The sequence below is a fragment of the Anarhichas minor genome, unplaced genomic scaffold (assembly GCF_050575085.1).
Source record: "Anarhichas minor isolate MPS153535 unplaced genomic scaffold, ASM5057508v1 ptg000026l, whole genome shotgun sequence".
Classification (NCBI taxonomy): domain Eukaryota; kingdom Metazoa; phylum Chordata; class Actinopteri; order Perciformes; family Anarhichadidae; genus Anarhichas; species Anarhichas minor.
In genome coordinates this window covers 4,948,274-4,962,978 of record NW_027466472.1, presented here as the reverse complement: position 1 = coordinate 4,962,978, position 14,705 = coordinate 4,948,274, and the positions used below count along the sequence as shown (strand labels likewise).

At 43.4% G+C, this 14,705-nt stretch overlaps 1 protein-coding gene across 1 annotated transcript; it reads right to left on the bottom strand.

Moving 5' to 3' along the window:
• Nucleotides 1–332: 332 nt before the first annotated feature.
• On the bottom strand, nucleotides 333–14,410 carry bace2 (beta-secretase 2). The gene is made up of 9 exons (XM_076101070.1): nucleotides 13,843–14,410; nucleotides 9,869–9,957; nucleotides 9,220–9,436; nucleotides 5,158–5,289; nucleotides 4,345–4,479; nucleotides 3,964–4,065; nucleotides 3,405–3,554; nucleotides 3,121–3,289; nucleotides 333–2,018 (listed from the first exon to the last, which is right to left on the bottom strand). The coding sequence occupies exons 1-9, from the start codon at nucleotides 14,128–14,130 to the stop codon at nucleotides 1,780–1,782; spliced, it is 1,521 nt and encodes a 506-aa protein (XP_075957185.1). The 5' UTR covers nucleotides 14,131–14,410; the 3' UTR covers nucleotides 333–1,779.
• Nucleotides 14,411–14,705: the final 295 nt, after the last annotated feature.

The following is a 14,705-nucleotide window of genomic DNA, read 5'->3' as shown; positions in this document are numbered from 1 at the left end:
GCAAAGATGCATCTTTATATCAATGCCTCAACAATATCTGTATCAGTTACATAATGTATTTTCTACATATTACTGTTCCGTGTTTTTATCATTTAGATTTACTGTTGATGCTCAAATTCACATAAGAAGCTCAAATGAACAATGTTTTCCTATTATCTCATCAGAACAATTAGTTTGTTTTAATTTGATACATGTGTAGTTAAAGTCTTAATTATAGTCTTTGTAAATATGGTTGAAGTGTTTACTTTAATAAATGGTGATATTTAAGCTGGTAGATAGATACCGTGTGCCAACATAACAAAACCACAAGTCACTCACAAACCACATGCAGCTTGTTCTTTCATAACCTTTCACAAAAACACACCTTTATTTATTTAAGATGATTTACATCTTCGATTTCATCCAAAGTTATTTTATTTACAGCACAAATACGATTTTGGCACAGAAAAGAAATACTTATAAATAGGTGAGATTCAAAGATTCAAGTGTAGCTTTAATTTGTCAACTTTACATTTTGGCAGACAGTGACACATTTGTGCAGCTTGAAACACTGACTTTGTATAAAGAGACTAACATAACGCTTGACAACCTTTTGTTGCTAACAAGTCGTTCAGCTTTGCAAGAAAGCCAACCGTCCACATGTAGCCAGAATGAGCATGTGTTTCCAATGTGTCTGTTTCAGAAATCGTCTGATTTATTGTTTGTATAAAATATGCATTAGAAATATGTATCCTTGAATATCTAGTGTCTAAAAAGCAAACATTTGGATGAATAGAATCACATTCAAAGAGAATTAAATATAAGCTTGGACATAATTAGTAAGATTACATTAACACAACAAATTGCATAACAGATTGAGAAATATTGATCTTTAGCTATATAATCCACTTTTGATTGACTTAAACAAAGTGCAACTCAGCAGAGTAAGTCTCAAAGTGCTGATACTGTTTATCATTTGGTAGGAGCAGTGAGCTGAGACTTAATGGCACTACAGGCACTGTAAACGCGAGTAACCTCTAGTAATATTCTTCCTATTGACAGTGATTGATTGAGCAGCTTTTCCCCTTAACTTCAAAGTACACAGGCATCACTTTCACTCAACAGAGGACTGGAGGTCAACTTCAAAATATAAGAAGGCACAAGGAACATTCCTTCACTGATCACAGACTGTAAAGGCACATCTTAATAGGTGGTTTGCCTGGAGAGAAAATCAGTAACTTTAAAATTGTTCAAGAATGCACCAACGGTTGTTGAGGACCTGCAGTCCTGTGTTTGTCTAAGGAAGACTCCACCCTTAGCTGTTATGATACTGTCATACGTCATTGCTGGTGTGCTGTTTAGTGTGCGTCTGGAGTTTATTTTGTGATGAAGTGTTTTATACTTTGCTTCACCCTTCTGTCGTCATACCTACTAAAAACTGCTCTGTAGCTACATTTCATTACCGACTTACTACAGTCAGTGGAGAAATTGCATCTGTCTTCCCCTGTGTCACACATGACATCAGTGAGAATAAGCAATGGTCACCCTCAAACAAGAAATTGGAAGCATGAATACAGCTGTTTTTAAGAAGAGTTTTTAGGCTGGATTTTCCTGTCAAGAGGCAGTTGATCTGTATGTGTCTATCTCCACGGGCCAAGCCGTTGAGTCCAGTCTAGAATCAGTCAGACATTCAGAGGCACGCGTCCCTGTTTGGTGCAGGCCGAGCCGCACCCCTTTCTGCACCGCTGTGGATGGGCTCAGCTCGCTGTTCGCCCTGTCCGCCCATCCTTTTCCCCTCAGTCACTTGATGCGGTGGCGGACCAGAGACGACTCGTCGGTAATCTCCCCGGAGCGGTTTCTGCGGCAGGGCAGTACCAGCAGGAGCAACAGGATGATGAGGACCACCGCGCAGACCGCCATCAGGGCGTAGGAGATCACCCACATAAGGGGCTCCTTCAGCCGCCCGCCGGAGCAGTTGGCCGCCACGTCTGCTGCTGAGAAGGGCCCTGCGATCTCTGACAGAGCCTCTCCATCGCTCACTGCAGAGAGATACAAGACAGATCGTTGCGTGTCTCACGTCTGACTGGCGAGTAAAAAGTCAAATATAAATGTGCTGGAAAACTTAAAATATCTATGCACCAGCAATAAAAACTCATGTATGAGCCTCTTAAAACAGCAACAGTTGTCTTAGAATGGTGGCATCATTGAAGTATTTAAAGGTTAATTCTTTTATACATGGACAAGTCATCAATAGATGATGAGAATAGTTCTCTGTCTAGATTTCACCAGCCAGCTCGGAAATTACAGTTGGCAACCCTACTGTCACAAGCCTGCATCCTTAACCTTCAGCCTACATCTGCCAAGTCTGTTTGCTTAATACAGAACAAAGGTGATCTTTGTGCTTCAACATGAGAGTTGGAAGCCCTGTCCAAGCTCATATTTGCACAAAACTACAGGGAAGTGTGACTGTTAAAAGGTTTAACCTTTTGCTGTTTAGGTCCTGATGAGCAGGATATTCTCTGGGTTTTGGTCAGTGAACCTGTGAGTAATGTTAAATAATACTTTGTACTTTACCGTTTGCCTTTCCATAAGTTATCAGTTAATAAGGCACGTTACAGACTTCTGGACTATGATTTGTCTTCTTTGTTAAAAGTTAAATGTCTTGAAGCAATATCATCAGCAACGTTAGCTATAGAGACGTAGCATATAGATATGTATGAGTAGTTGACACTTGACAGTCAATATGATATCAAAGTGTTCTGGTGATTTTAGTTGATTACGTAGTATGAATATATATATATATATATATATATATATATATATATATATATAGTTTGTGCAAACTTCAGTCTTTTCTGCTGTGAATAATTAAGTTTAGCACTTCCCTACAAAGCAAACACTAAAAATAGCATACCGAGATTGGCCACACACATTTCAAACCACATACAAAATGTTATCATAAGGCTGACAAAAATATAAAAATATTGGCAATCTGAACAATTAAATACTGTCTTGTTTGCAGTTTACTATTATTCTCACTAACGTTTTAGGATACACTGTTGACTTACAATGTTCGGACACATGAAACGATACGTTTTACATACTTTGCTGTCTTAGTGAAAGTCTTGTGTGAACCCTCACCTGCACAGCTGCTGAGCGCGAAGCCCAGTCTCCGCTGGGTGCGGTCGAACACCACGTAGAAGCCTTCCATAACAGTAGCGCCGATCACCAGGCCATTAGCTGACGAAGACAATCCAAAACGGAAGCAGTCCAACATGCCGTCCTCGTCTGTGATTGGCTGAATGTACAGCTGTGACACGACAGACAAATCAAGAGATTGAAGGGGACCAGCGAGTGCTCGTGTCTCTTCGTGTTGATGGAGCAGAAGCGATTACTTGTTTATGCGTTTGTGTTTATCCCGGTACCTTAGGCAGGATGGTGATGCGGAAGGACTGGCTGGTGTTCGTGGCCCTGAGGTAGATGGACAGCTTGGGGAAAATCCTCCAGGGGGTCTCTCCCTTCATCCAGCATGCAAGCTTGCTGCCATCCCAGAACCCTGAAGAAAAGTCCTGGATCTGAACCAAAGAGAAACAAAGAGAAAAAGACAAAGGGAGACAGAAGGACACACACAGAATCAGAAGGTCAGTACAACACCAAAACAGGTTTTTGTGTTCTCTTTCATTTTCCCCACTTGGGATTAATCTGCAAGGATGTGGGAACATTAATTGAAAATGTTGCTTCCAGGTTCAAATTAACCTTGAGCACTGTTTATGTGCAGTTACAGAAGGTGAAAAATGTAGAATGAGGAAAGAAAGACAAAAAAGCATTGCCGCCCGCGCACACACATTTTTATAGCAGAAAAACTCCTGCTCCTTCCTCTCAAAGCCACCATGTCCTTGAGCAGCGAGCGTGTGCTATCCTCGCCTGCATCGCTTTGCTCTGACAACATGTTTCATCACTGTCTGTGGAGAGACGGCAGCTTACCAGAGAGCTGCGTGTGATGGCTTCTACCACCGCATTGAAGACGTTGACAGGAAGGCGCAGCAGCGTCGTCCCACTGTCAACTATAGCTTTATCCATGTTATACTGAAAGAAAGGGAGAAAGAGTGAAGTGCAGTAGTAGTATTCTCAGCTCAGTGTGGAGGACCTTGAGCAAACTAAAGAATGTAAAACGAGGAAGCTCTCGAGTACATTCCCCTGCAGTACTGCGTCTCAAATTCACGTTTCATTTCCTTGTTGTAACCTTGATACAATCAACTCATAATTCCTGATTAAAAAAAGAAAAAAAAAAGAAAGAATGTTATCGGTTTCCAACTTACTGCTTTTCTGCTTCAAACATAAGTTATAGTTTAGTTTGAAGTATACCTCTCTGCAGTCCAGCTCCAGATTCTGGTCGCCAACCTCCAGCTTCAAAACCTCCACTTGGAAGTACCACTCCTCTACAATAGGGGTGTACCACACTGACCCCTGATACAGAGTTGGTTCAGCCCCTCCCAAGATCTAAGGAAGGAAAAAAAAACAATACTTTTTCAATCATCTATGGGTTACAACAACAAAATCTTACAAGAGGACGCTCTAGCAAAGGTTTGTAGGATCCCTCCACAATTTGGCAGAACACACACACACACACACACACACACACACACACACACACACACACACACACACACACACACACACACACACACACACACACACACACACACACACACACACACACACACACACACACACACACACACACACACACACACACACACACACACTCCATCTGTTCGTGTCAGTGGGTCACATGATGGAGATGCAGTGAGCGAGGCACCAACAGACCTGCTCTCAGCAGGATGCTATCTTAGCTTAATTAGCTCCGCTCTAACTAGACTGGACCTCCAGTGGAGAAACCACATTGACGAGGAGGATACCAGCTATTATGTTTCTAAACTGCTCTCAGCTGCTATGTCTGATCCACTAGTTAAGGATTTTAGTGTTTGTCTGAGTGCTCAACCACATCCCAGTCCACTGTGAGTGAAGCACATAATGGACAAAAACATACACATTTAGGGGCGTGTTACTAAATCCAAAAAAGGGTCAGAAGACTGCTTAGGTCAAAGGTCTTTGCCTTTGATCAAACCTTTTTGTATAAGTTAATTTGATCACACTCAGCCCCTCCTGACTACTCACAAGGCTGCCTCCAGGGGTGTCCACTGTGTTGCTGGCTGAAAGTCCAGCACCACACATCTGGAGGGAAAAGATGTCCGGAATTCCCAGCTGTTGCACCAAAGAGTTGAAGAAGGGCTCCACGGACGAGTCCGGCTAATCGAGAGACAGGAGATGTGCAATCATTAACACATGAGTATCATACTGACAGAGTACATTAAGTATAGACAGCCAGTAAAATAAATTAATTACGGTCAGAAAAAAAAAAAAAAAAGAAAAAAAAAAAGAGTATGAAAATGTAAAAACGAAATGTTTTGTGTGAATTAAAGAAATACACAACTGAACTGAAAACTATTGAAAAAACAAATAAATAAATAATTCTGACCACTGTGTACGAGTGTATCCGTAAGAATGCGCATGTGGACTTGTGAATGAGACGGTGGTGTGCCTCTTGACTAAAGGATGTTCTCTCAGAATCAGAATCAGAACCATTTATTGCCAAGAAAGTTTGCACCTACAAGGAATTTGTCGTGGCGGTTGGTGCGTAACATTTAACAATAAACAATAACATTAAACTATCAGCAATCAACACAGTGCGAGAAATAGAAACATATTAAATTTACAATAAAATATAAAATAAAGTGCACAACAAAACAGATAACAGGACTGTAAAACAAGTGAAGTGTAAGTGAAATGTTAAAAGTGACGAGAGTGTTTAAATAAAGAAACAGGGATGTGCAGGGGAGAGCCCAGAAGGAAATGTCCTGGGGATGACAGTCAGTGGGGGACCCGGGCTTTGTTAATGAGCCCGACTGCGGACGGGAAGAAACTGTTTGTGTGGCGTGAGGTCTTGGTTCTGATGGACCGCAGCCTCCTGCCAGATGGAAGGGGCACAAACAGATCATGTCCAGGGTGAGAGGGGTCGGCTACAATCTTTCGTGCTCGCTTCAGGGTCCTTGAAGCGAACAGGTCCTGGAGGGAGGGCAGATTGCAACCAATCACCCCCTCAGCAGAGCGAATGATGCGCTGCAGTCTGCCCTTGTCCTTGGCAGTGGCTGCAGCGTACCAGACTGTGATGGAGGAGCAGAGGATGGACTCAATGATGGCTCTGTAGAAATGCACCATCATTGACTTTGGCAGGATGAATTTCTTCAGCTGCCTCAGGAAGTACATCCTCTGCTGAGCCTTCTTGGTGATGGAGCTGATGTTCAGCTCCCACTTGAGGTCCTGGGTTATGATGGAGCCCAGGAAGCGGAAGGACTCCACCACGTAGACGGGGGAGTCACACAGAGTGATAGGGGCTGGTGGGGCTGCGTTCTTCCTGAAATCCACAACCATCTCCACTGTCTTTAGAGCGTTGAGCTCTAGGTTGTTCAGACCGCACCAGGTCACCAGATGGTCAGTCTCCCACTCATCCCCACCAGAGATGAGTCCAATGAGGGTGGTGTCATCCGCGAACTTCAGGAGCTTGACGGACTGGTGAGTGGAGGTGCAGCTGTTGGTGTACAGGGAGAAGAGCAGAGGGGAAAGAACGCAGCCTTGGGGGGAACCGGTGCTGATGGTCCTGGAGGCTGAGACGTGCTTTCCCAGCTTCCCAGGTTTTTTTAGGGCCAGGGATGATGGGGGAGGCCTTGAAGCAGGCTGGCATGTCTCCAGGGAGGTGTTAAAGATGTCTGTGAACACCAGAGACAGCTGATCAGCACAATGCTTCAGGGTGGAGGGGGAGACAGTCTGGGCCGGCTGCTTTGCGGGGTTCCGTTTTTTAAAAAGCCTGTTGACGTCACTCTCCAGAATAGAGAGAGTCGTCACTGGGGAGGGGGGTGGGGGGGACACTGGGATGGGTGATACAGAGGCATGGGCCCCTGCTGAGCTGGTGGTCTGGGGCTGGTTGATGGAGTCAGGACTGTCCCATTGTCTTTCGAATCTGCAGTAGAACTCATTCAGCTCGTCTGCCGGGCGGAGGTCGTTCATGGAGTGGGGGGCTTTTGGCTTGTAGTTGGTAATCTGTCTGAGACCTCTCCAGACAGAAGCAGAGTCATTGGCTGAGAGCTGATGTTGCAGTTTCTCAGAGTACAGTCGTTTAGCATCTCTCACCGCCTTGCTAAACCTGTACTTTGACTCTTTGTACAAGTCCTTGTCCCCACTCCTAAAAGCCTGATCTTTCTGCAGCCTTAGCTTTCTGAGTTCTGCTGTGAACCAGGGTTTGTCATTGTTGCAACTCACCCTGGTGCTTGATGGAACACAGCTGTCCTCACAGAAGCTGATATATGAAGTCACAGCCTCTGTGTACTCATCCAGACTGTTGGTAGCAGTCCTGAAAACATCCCAGTCTGTACAGTCCAAACACGCTCGAAGGTCCTCCATAGCTTCACTGGTCCACTTCTTGAATTTCCTCACCACAGGTTTGCAGAGCTTTAATTTCTGCCTGTAAGCAGGAATCAGATGGACCATGACGTGGTCAGAGAGTCCCAGTGCAGCACGAGGGACGGCGTGATAGGCCCTGCTGATTGTGGTGTAGCAGTGGTCTAGAATGTTCTCCTCTCTGGTAGGGCATCCTGTCTTCTTCAGATCAGTGCTGCGTTTTCAAGTCACGCATGACAAACAGCCCTCGGGAAAGTTGACCGTGAACGCTCAGGAGACGCCAGCAGAAACAAAGTGGTCAGTGTGAGCATATCTGCCCCTCCATCACTGGCATTCGCTACCAAAGGTTGCTGTGGTCGGCACAGAATGAACGAATGTCACCGATGTCATCCTTGTCCCATCGACACTATATCATAGCGTTAAAGACACCTTGGTTCTGTGCCTGTGTCACACACTGTATAGCAGTTTCAGGGGAGGCGCAGAGAATGGAAGTGAGAAAATATAATCGGATATTCATTACGGATAATCATATGTAGTTTTTATCCAATGAAATGAATGTTCCAAGTCCATTAATTAACCCATGACAAAACTAATTCACTGATCTGGTACAACAGGGTAATACTTTTGAGTTGTTTTTTTATTATGCAAAAGCATCACATCCTTGTTGCTAAAAATAAAGCATGAACATGAAACGTCTCTGTTGTCATGTGAAATGTCCATGACTAAACCCAGATAAGATCTCAAAGTTATTCAATGCTGTAAAAGGCATGTAGGACAGCAGGAAGTCATGTAGTACTGCTTGATTAACTTGATAAAACCCGATATCTTTTTCGCTATCATTTGATGAAGATCATATAAAAGTAATACTATACATTTACTGTTGATATGCACTGCTTTTAGTTCTTTACTGCAAATAATGGCAATCCTACCTCATGGTATATTCCTCAATGATCGCGACACAAAGTCAGACCTCAAAAAAACAAGTTATAACTAGAATGGCCGCCTCACAGTTGAATGCCTCCACCAACCAGTCAAGTTCATATCCATTTCTGTCCAGACTTTGAAGAAACTTAATAAAAAGTGTATTTCTTTGGCGAAATGGAAGTATTCACAATACTGACATGTATGATTCCAGTGAATCACTTCCTGTGAGAAGCCTGCTATCTTCACTTAGAGACTATTATTATTATAGAGTACAGAGGACCGATAGAGAGCTTCATCACATGGTGCAACGGCAATCACCTGAAGCTGAATATCAGCAAAACCATTGAGCTTGTGGTGGAATACCAGAGGAACAGGAGGACCCCTGTCCTATTTTTGATGTAGCTTGCACTGTTAGCGCTGTTAGCACAGTAAGCTACGAGCCGCCGGGAGAGGCAACAGAAATGCTCCCAATAGCACTTTTAAAAAAGAAAAAATAAGAAGCTCAAGAAAAAACAATCATGTGATCACTGATCTTAAACTTTGTATGGAACCAACTGTTTTCCAATATGGAGACTGTGTAATGTTTATTTTGTATGGTGTTTTTTAATATGTGATGTATTGTTTTGCAGACTGTTTTGCTTTTGTTTGTTTGTATTTTATTGTATTGTTTTGGGACTGCAAATGTAAAAAACAAAAAAAAACGTATGGCCCGTTAAAAAAAACAAAACGTAGCCTCCTTGAACTACCATTCAAAGTAAGATTTAAACTTTAAGAGCCTCTCTCTCTCTCTCTCTCTCTCACCCTTGCCAGTGTGGGATAGGCCAGGCCCAGGATGCCCTGCCAGTTGACCCCAGGAAGGAAGAAGCCCTCAGATGACAGGATGGCAGCTATGTTGATGGTGAAATTCCCATTTGGGCCGTTGGGAATGGAGACACGGTCAGTGCCCAGTTCACCTTCCCAGTTGCCCTGAGTGTACCTGACAGCCACAGTCCGGCCAGATGACTGGTAGGTGCCGGAGCTAAACACAGGGGACGAAGGCGAGCAGTGTGAATAGTTACAAAGGCCTGTGGTAGGTAAAAAAGCTAAATGTGTGGTGATTTAGGACTGTAATAAACGGGCCATCTCAAAAGATACATGTAAGACAGACATTACATAGCAGAGATCATGCTATTCAACAACAAGAGTTTGTGTATCGCATTTAGGGTTTTTCAAGGGTAGTTAAGCTGCCGAATTTTTGCAACATTCAATTTAAAAAGCATACCTTTTAATAGTTAACGTATTTGGGGCGGGGGGGGGGGGGGGGGGGGGGGGGCCTAGTATTGCACACCCAAATTGTCGAATTTTTAATACAACCCAATAATCCCTATATTTCCACTCTGTTCCCATTATGAATGTTTACAATTCTTTTTTTTTTTTTTTTTTGATCACACAAAGTGTCCCAGCCACTCACAGCGCAGTGTCGAAGTAGTGAGTAATAAATGGGTGTGGAGCTGCAGCCACGGCGAAGTTGCTACTTCCTGTATCCACCAGGATGTTCACCTGAAACACACATGGGAGAGTTTCTTTGAACAACCAGTATAGTTATCTGCTTCAGGCCGACTCCACCCGACCTCACAGAGCTGCTGAGTCACGGGGTAAAAGTAACAGAGTGACACATTGATAAGAAGACTTTTAAAATGCCACTAAGGCATTAAAGGTTCTGTTTGTACAAATAATATTAATTAGAGGAGGAAAAAGCAGAAGAACAGCAATAAAAACTAAATATAGTGAATACAAACACAAACATGATATGGAAATTAAATGACTATTGCATCTGTAATATAATTGCTCTCTGTGTGATCTCTGAGACAAACATGACTGCCTCTAGCTACTGACATACTCTATGACCTATCCAGCCATGCCGGTGTGTGTGTGTGTGTGTGTGTCATGACCACAGTGGAGACCAGCTAACAGCGGTTGAGATAATCTTGTCTTCCAGGCATCAAGTCAACGAGCAGGAACTAATTAGCCTGCAGACTTCTGTCACCTCCACTACTGAGCAGTGGCCACATTAACACTCACTAGCGAGCGTTTCTCACCATGGCGAGGTCATGAAGCCAATGCCCCATGGCCACCGGATGACTCAACAACAAAGAGGTCCATACAGTAGCTTTTCAATGATGTCCCTTGACACAGTCATTGGAAATATAGATTACAGAAAAAAGGGTTCATTCAGCATGTTGGGAAAGAGGTAGCACGGGGATGAGAGGGCACTTAAACGACCCTAAAAAAAAAACTCTTGCACACTTGGTTGCACATGTGCCTATGGTTGCCTACCCCCGTTTTAGAAAGACCAGAACAGCAGGAAGTAGTTTATTTAAAACATGTAAGTGTTTGACAGGCAAAGGAACAAGGAATTCCAATAATTGCGTGAAGAAATCCACTTCCTCAAGCTTAGTTCCTCCAGCCTGTCACACCTACACCATGTCTAACTGGAGCATGTTCATCATTACATCACACTATTTCCTCACTATTATTAATTATTTATTTCAGCCAAGATCCCACTGTCGTGCTCATTTGTGCATGAAGTCACCATAAAACACTTGGGGAGGGAAAAACCCTGCAATTATCAACAATGTGTTATCGACCGGTTCAGTCGGGCACAGGAAGCCCTGGTTGGCCCGTCCAATGGGAGTCGGGCTTATCAGTTCCTCCTCATTGGACCGGCCCTGGTCCCCATCGCTGTGGCTGTGCCATCTAAAACCCCCACTGCTGCCGTGCAGATGGCATCAGTCCTCTCACACGAGGCCTGAACCGGCCAAACAGGCCAGATTGGAAAATACTGAAACCTCGTGGCGAGAGGGAGGGATGGCGGGAGGGGGGAGCAGGGGCATTTCCTGATCCCCGCACCGCGTATCTTTTCTGGTGACACTATCCTCCCTTAGCGCGGCTGCTGAGCCTCAGGCGAAACCTCCACCCCCGCTGCTGCTGCGGCAGCCTGCAGTTGAGCGCTCACTTGTCTAATTGGCAGTGGCTCCGTGGCGGCAATGTGCATCTGCTACCTGTTTGTACCAATTAGCAGATGTGAGGCTTCTCCATCCGACACCTCCGCCCGGCTGTGCCGCATTGCTAACAGATGCGGCAATTATTGGCTCATTTGAATAGTGCCTCATTTAACACCGCAGCCCTGTAATCACATCATTATTTAGTTGGAATAATATTGAGAGTATAACTCAATAGTATTGAGTTACAGCACGTTTTTTGGCACTGCGCAACCAATCTCAACCAACGTGGATTGAGCTCTGCTGGCACAAACATTTTTTTAATAATGGTTTCACCATAAATATACACAAGGCACGCGAGTATAAAAGGCTGGAATATCAGAGGAGAAATATCAAGAGGTGGAACGGATTTTCCTCAAAAACAACATCATCATTCATCAGTAGAATATTCAAAGTAGTATTTGTTAAAAACATTAAGTATTCAACTCAATGTTCACTTCTTCTTGAGCTTCCTCAGGCTGTGCAGACAGCAAGTCACTTGACACAAGAGCCCAAATAGACCTTTGTCACAGCTTTATCTTTGTCATGTCATAGCAGGAAACTGAGCCATTGTTAGTGTTTATTAAGTTGCACCTGACAAGTCGAAATGTGACAACGGTCTGTTAGAATTCACCAGGTGAGGCACCCCTGGCATCACAGATGCCTTTCAGAATACCAATATACTGTGTATAAATAACTAAAAACATTAGTCCTATTAGCTATAGATAGACAGTACTTGTTTAAATGACTCATAAAACACTGAGGATCTTAAAAACAGAGAGATTCAGCACAAGCATCCTAAATGCAGATAACTAATAAAATATGTTAATAATGTTTTGTTGAGACTTGCTGTATTTATTATTATATTTACTCCCATATGGAACAAAGGATTTTTTGAGTTGCTTCTCGTAAGATAAAACCGGTGATTTGTTTGATAAGTGATCCTTGAAATCAGTTTTTCTACTGGGTATTAATTACGAAGTAGTCCGATGATGCTGTTGTAAATCTGTTGTTATTCATTCAGTTATCGGTTGACTGTTGATTACTGATAAGCAAACACAGCTGTGCCTGGTTAAAGGGCGTGCATAGCTTAGTGTACTAGTTGCTCTCTATGCAGTTCGAGGATGGTCCACAGGAATAACAACGTTAACAAACATTCGATTTGGAGAGTTTCCTCCTTTGAGCAGATATTATTAAGTGTATTTTCCAAAGTGCAACTCTGGACTGGTTGTAAAGTTGTACTCTTACACGTACTGCATTATGACGTGGCAGGTATAGCACTGATAAGCCTCTGTGAGCCTGAGGATCTGAGCCTTGCCACCAAAGACTCTTAAAATCTCTGATCTGTTTAACTTGAGATGGCTCGGGAACAACAGGTCAAGTCACTAATGAGATAATTCACCTTCGGATTAAGCTCCATTCCAAACGCATCTTCTTACAACACAATGGCAAAGCACTGCCTTAAACCTACAACACCCTAATGCGTCATGTATTTTTAATAGTGACTGGGAGAATCCCCCCCCCCCACCCCATGCCAACTCTTCCGGGACCATTTAGTCCCCCTTAATCATTAATATGATCTCATTAGGCACTTTACATAACAAGCAGTATAAAACGACAGCGAATTACACGGGCCTATTTCCGTGCAACCAAAAGAAAATAAGCAGCGAAATGTACCTGGAGGGCTCGTGCTGTTTTTGTACTAAACTGTGGAGCTGCTCTTTGCTCCCTGGGAGCCTCATAATCCCCATCAGCTGCCTGGTAAGAAAGAGAGGTCCTCACAGGCAGCATCATGTGAGTGCATGTGAGCAGGGCTTTAGTCTACCTCCAGACCCAAAGGCTGTGCAGACTTGAGGCAGCTAATGCAACCGTCCTGCCAGCCTGGGGAAAGGGGAAAAAAGAGCTGATTTTGTTTAATAAGGACAGTGATAGCAAGATATGCCCTAATCTTCCCATGACCCAGGTCGTTGTTCCGCTGTTAGGGTCATAAAACAATCATTAAGTGTATGTAAATATATGAAATATTGCATGAGCCTTGGGGTGAAGCAATCAACACTCAGCTGCCTTGAATGGGTCACATTGTGGACCGACCGGCCTCTGTTCTGTTCTCTCTCACTCACTCACTCACTCACACACTCATACACACTCACTCACACTCTCACTCTCTCTCACACACACACACACACACACACACACACACACACACACACACACAGTTAAGTGTCTGAATATAGCACATGACCCTGTGTGAACACAATGAAACTAAAACAATAAAAGGAAAGTAGGGGAAAGTACATTCAGTTTCATTCTGTTTAAAAACCTTAAATAGTCTTATAAAAACTGAAAAAAACACAGGTGTCAAACAAAAACATTTAAAAGTAAACAGTGTTTGCGACTACATTACCTTTTGACCAGGAGTACCAATCGACATTTCTATGTAGTAGCCTCTTCCATAGTCCCCCTGCAAGTTGTTTACCATGTCCAGAAAGTTCACGGTACCGGTGGGATCAGAGGCCAAAGACAGGCCGGTTCCATCTGACGTTAACGCGACTCTCCGGGTCAAATCCACATGATCCGAGGATACATTGTATCTCCCGGAGTATATTTTGAGCGGTATAGCAAAGTAACACTTTGACACGTCGAAGTATACACTAAAAACAAATGCCCATATCGAAACAGTAGTGTATGCCATCGCTTTGTTACGCTGTCTAGTGATAACAGGGGAAAGTCTGGGGAGAAAAAAAAAAAGAAAGTCTCCTCGCTCAAAGTTTTTGCTCCTTTAAGTTTTCAGTTTGACCACCGTGGAAACGCCTCTACGGTAACGGACATCACGGAAACACGCTGCCTCTCCACCGTCAGAAACGAGTCAAACATGCAGTCATGGTGGTACCACAGTATGAGTAGCACTGTGACAGCTGTTCCACTGCAGTCGGTGTCTCCGACTCCGAGATAGTTTCGCTACAATAAAGCCTAAAGTTGGAGAACTGTATCCAAGTTCGATAAAATAGGAAACATAACTTCCGGTTATGTAAACTTTTCAAATTAAAGTAAATCCAAGCTGTTTATTGTTTTTTTTATAGCACAAAAACAGGACAGTCATTTTTAATATAGGCATATGAGCCACATACATCATTATAAAAGGGAAGAAATACCAAAATGACATCACAGAATATACCAGGAAAACGTATTATGAGCAATGAATATATTCTTCAACCCTTTTCACATTTGCTGAAATGCCTTGTGGCGCTTGCTTCATATATAGTATGT

What these genes read in the sequence shown, in the direction of transcription:
- bace2 (XM_076101070.1), bottom strand. Translation starts at nt 14,130, where the DNA reads ATGGCATACACTACTGTTTCGATATGGGCATTTGTTTTTAGTGTATAC. An exon ending in CCTATCCCACACTGGCAAGG is followed by an intron (nt 5,290 to 9,219) that starts GTGAGAGAGAGA and finishes TCTCTCGATTAG; the next exon opens with CCGGACTCGTCCGTGGAGCC. An exon ending in CGCGCTCAGCAGCTGTGCAG is followed by an intron (nt 2,019 to 3,120) that starts GTGAGGGTTCAC and finishes ATCTCTCTGCAG; the next exon opens with TGAGCGATGGAGAGGCTCTG.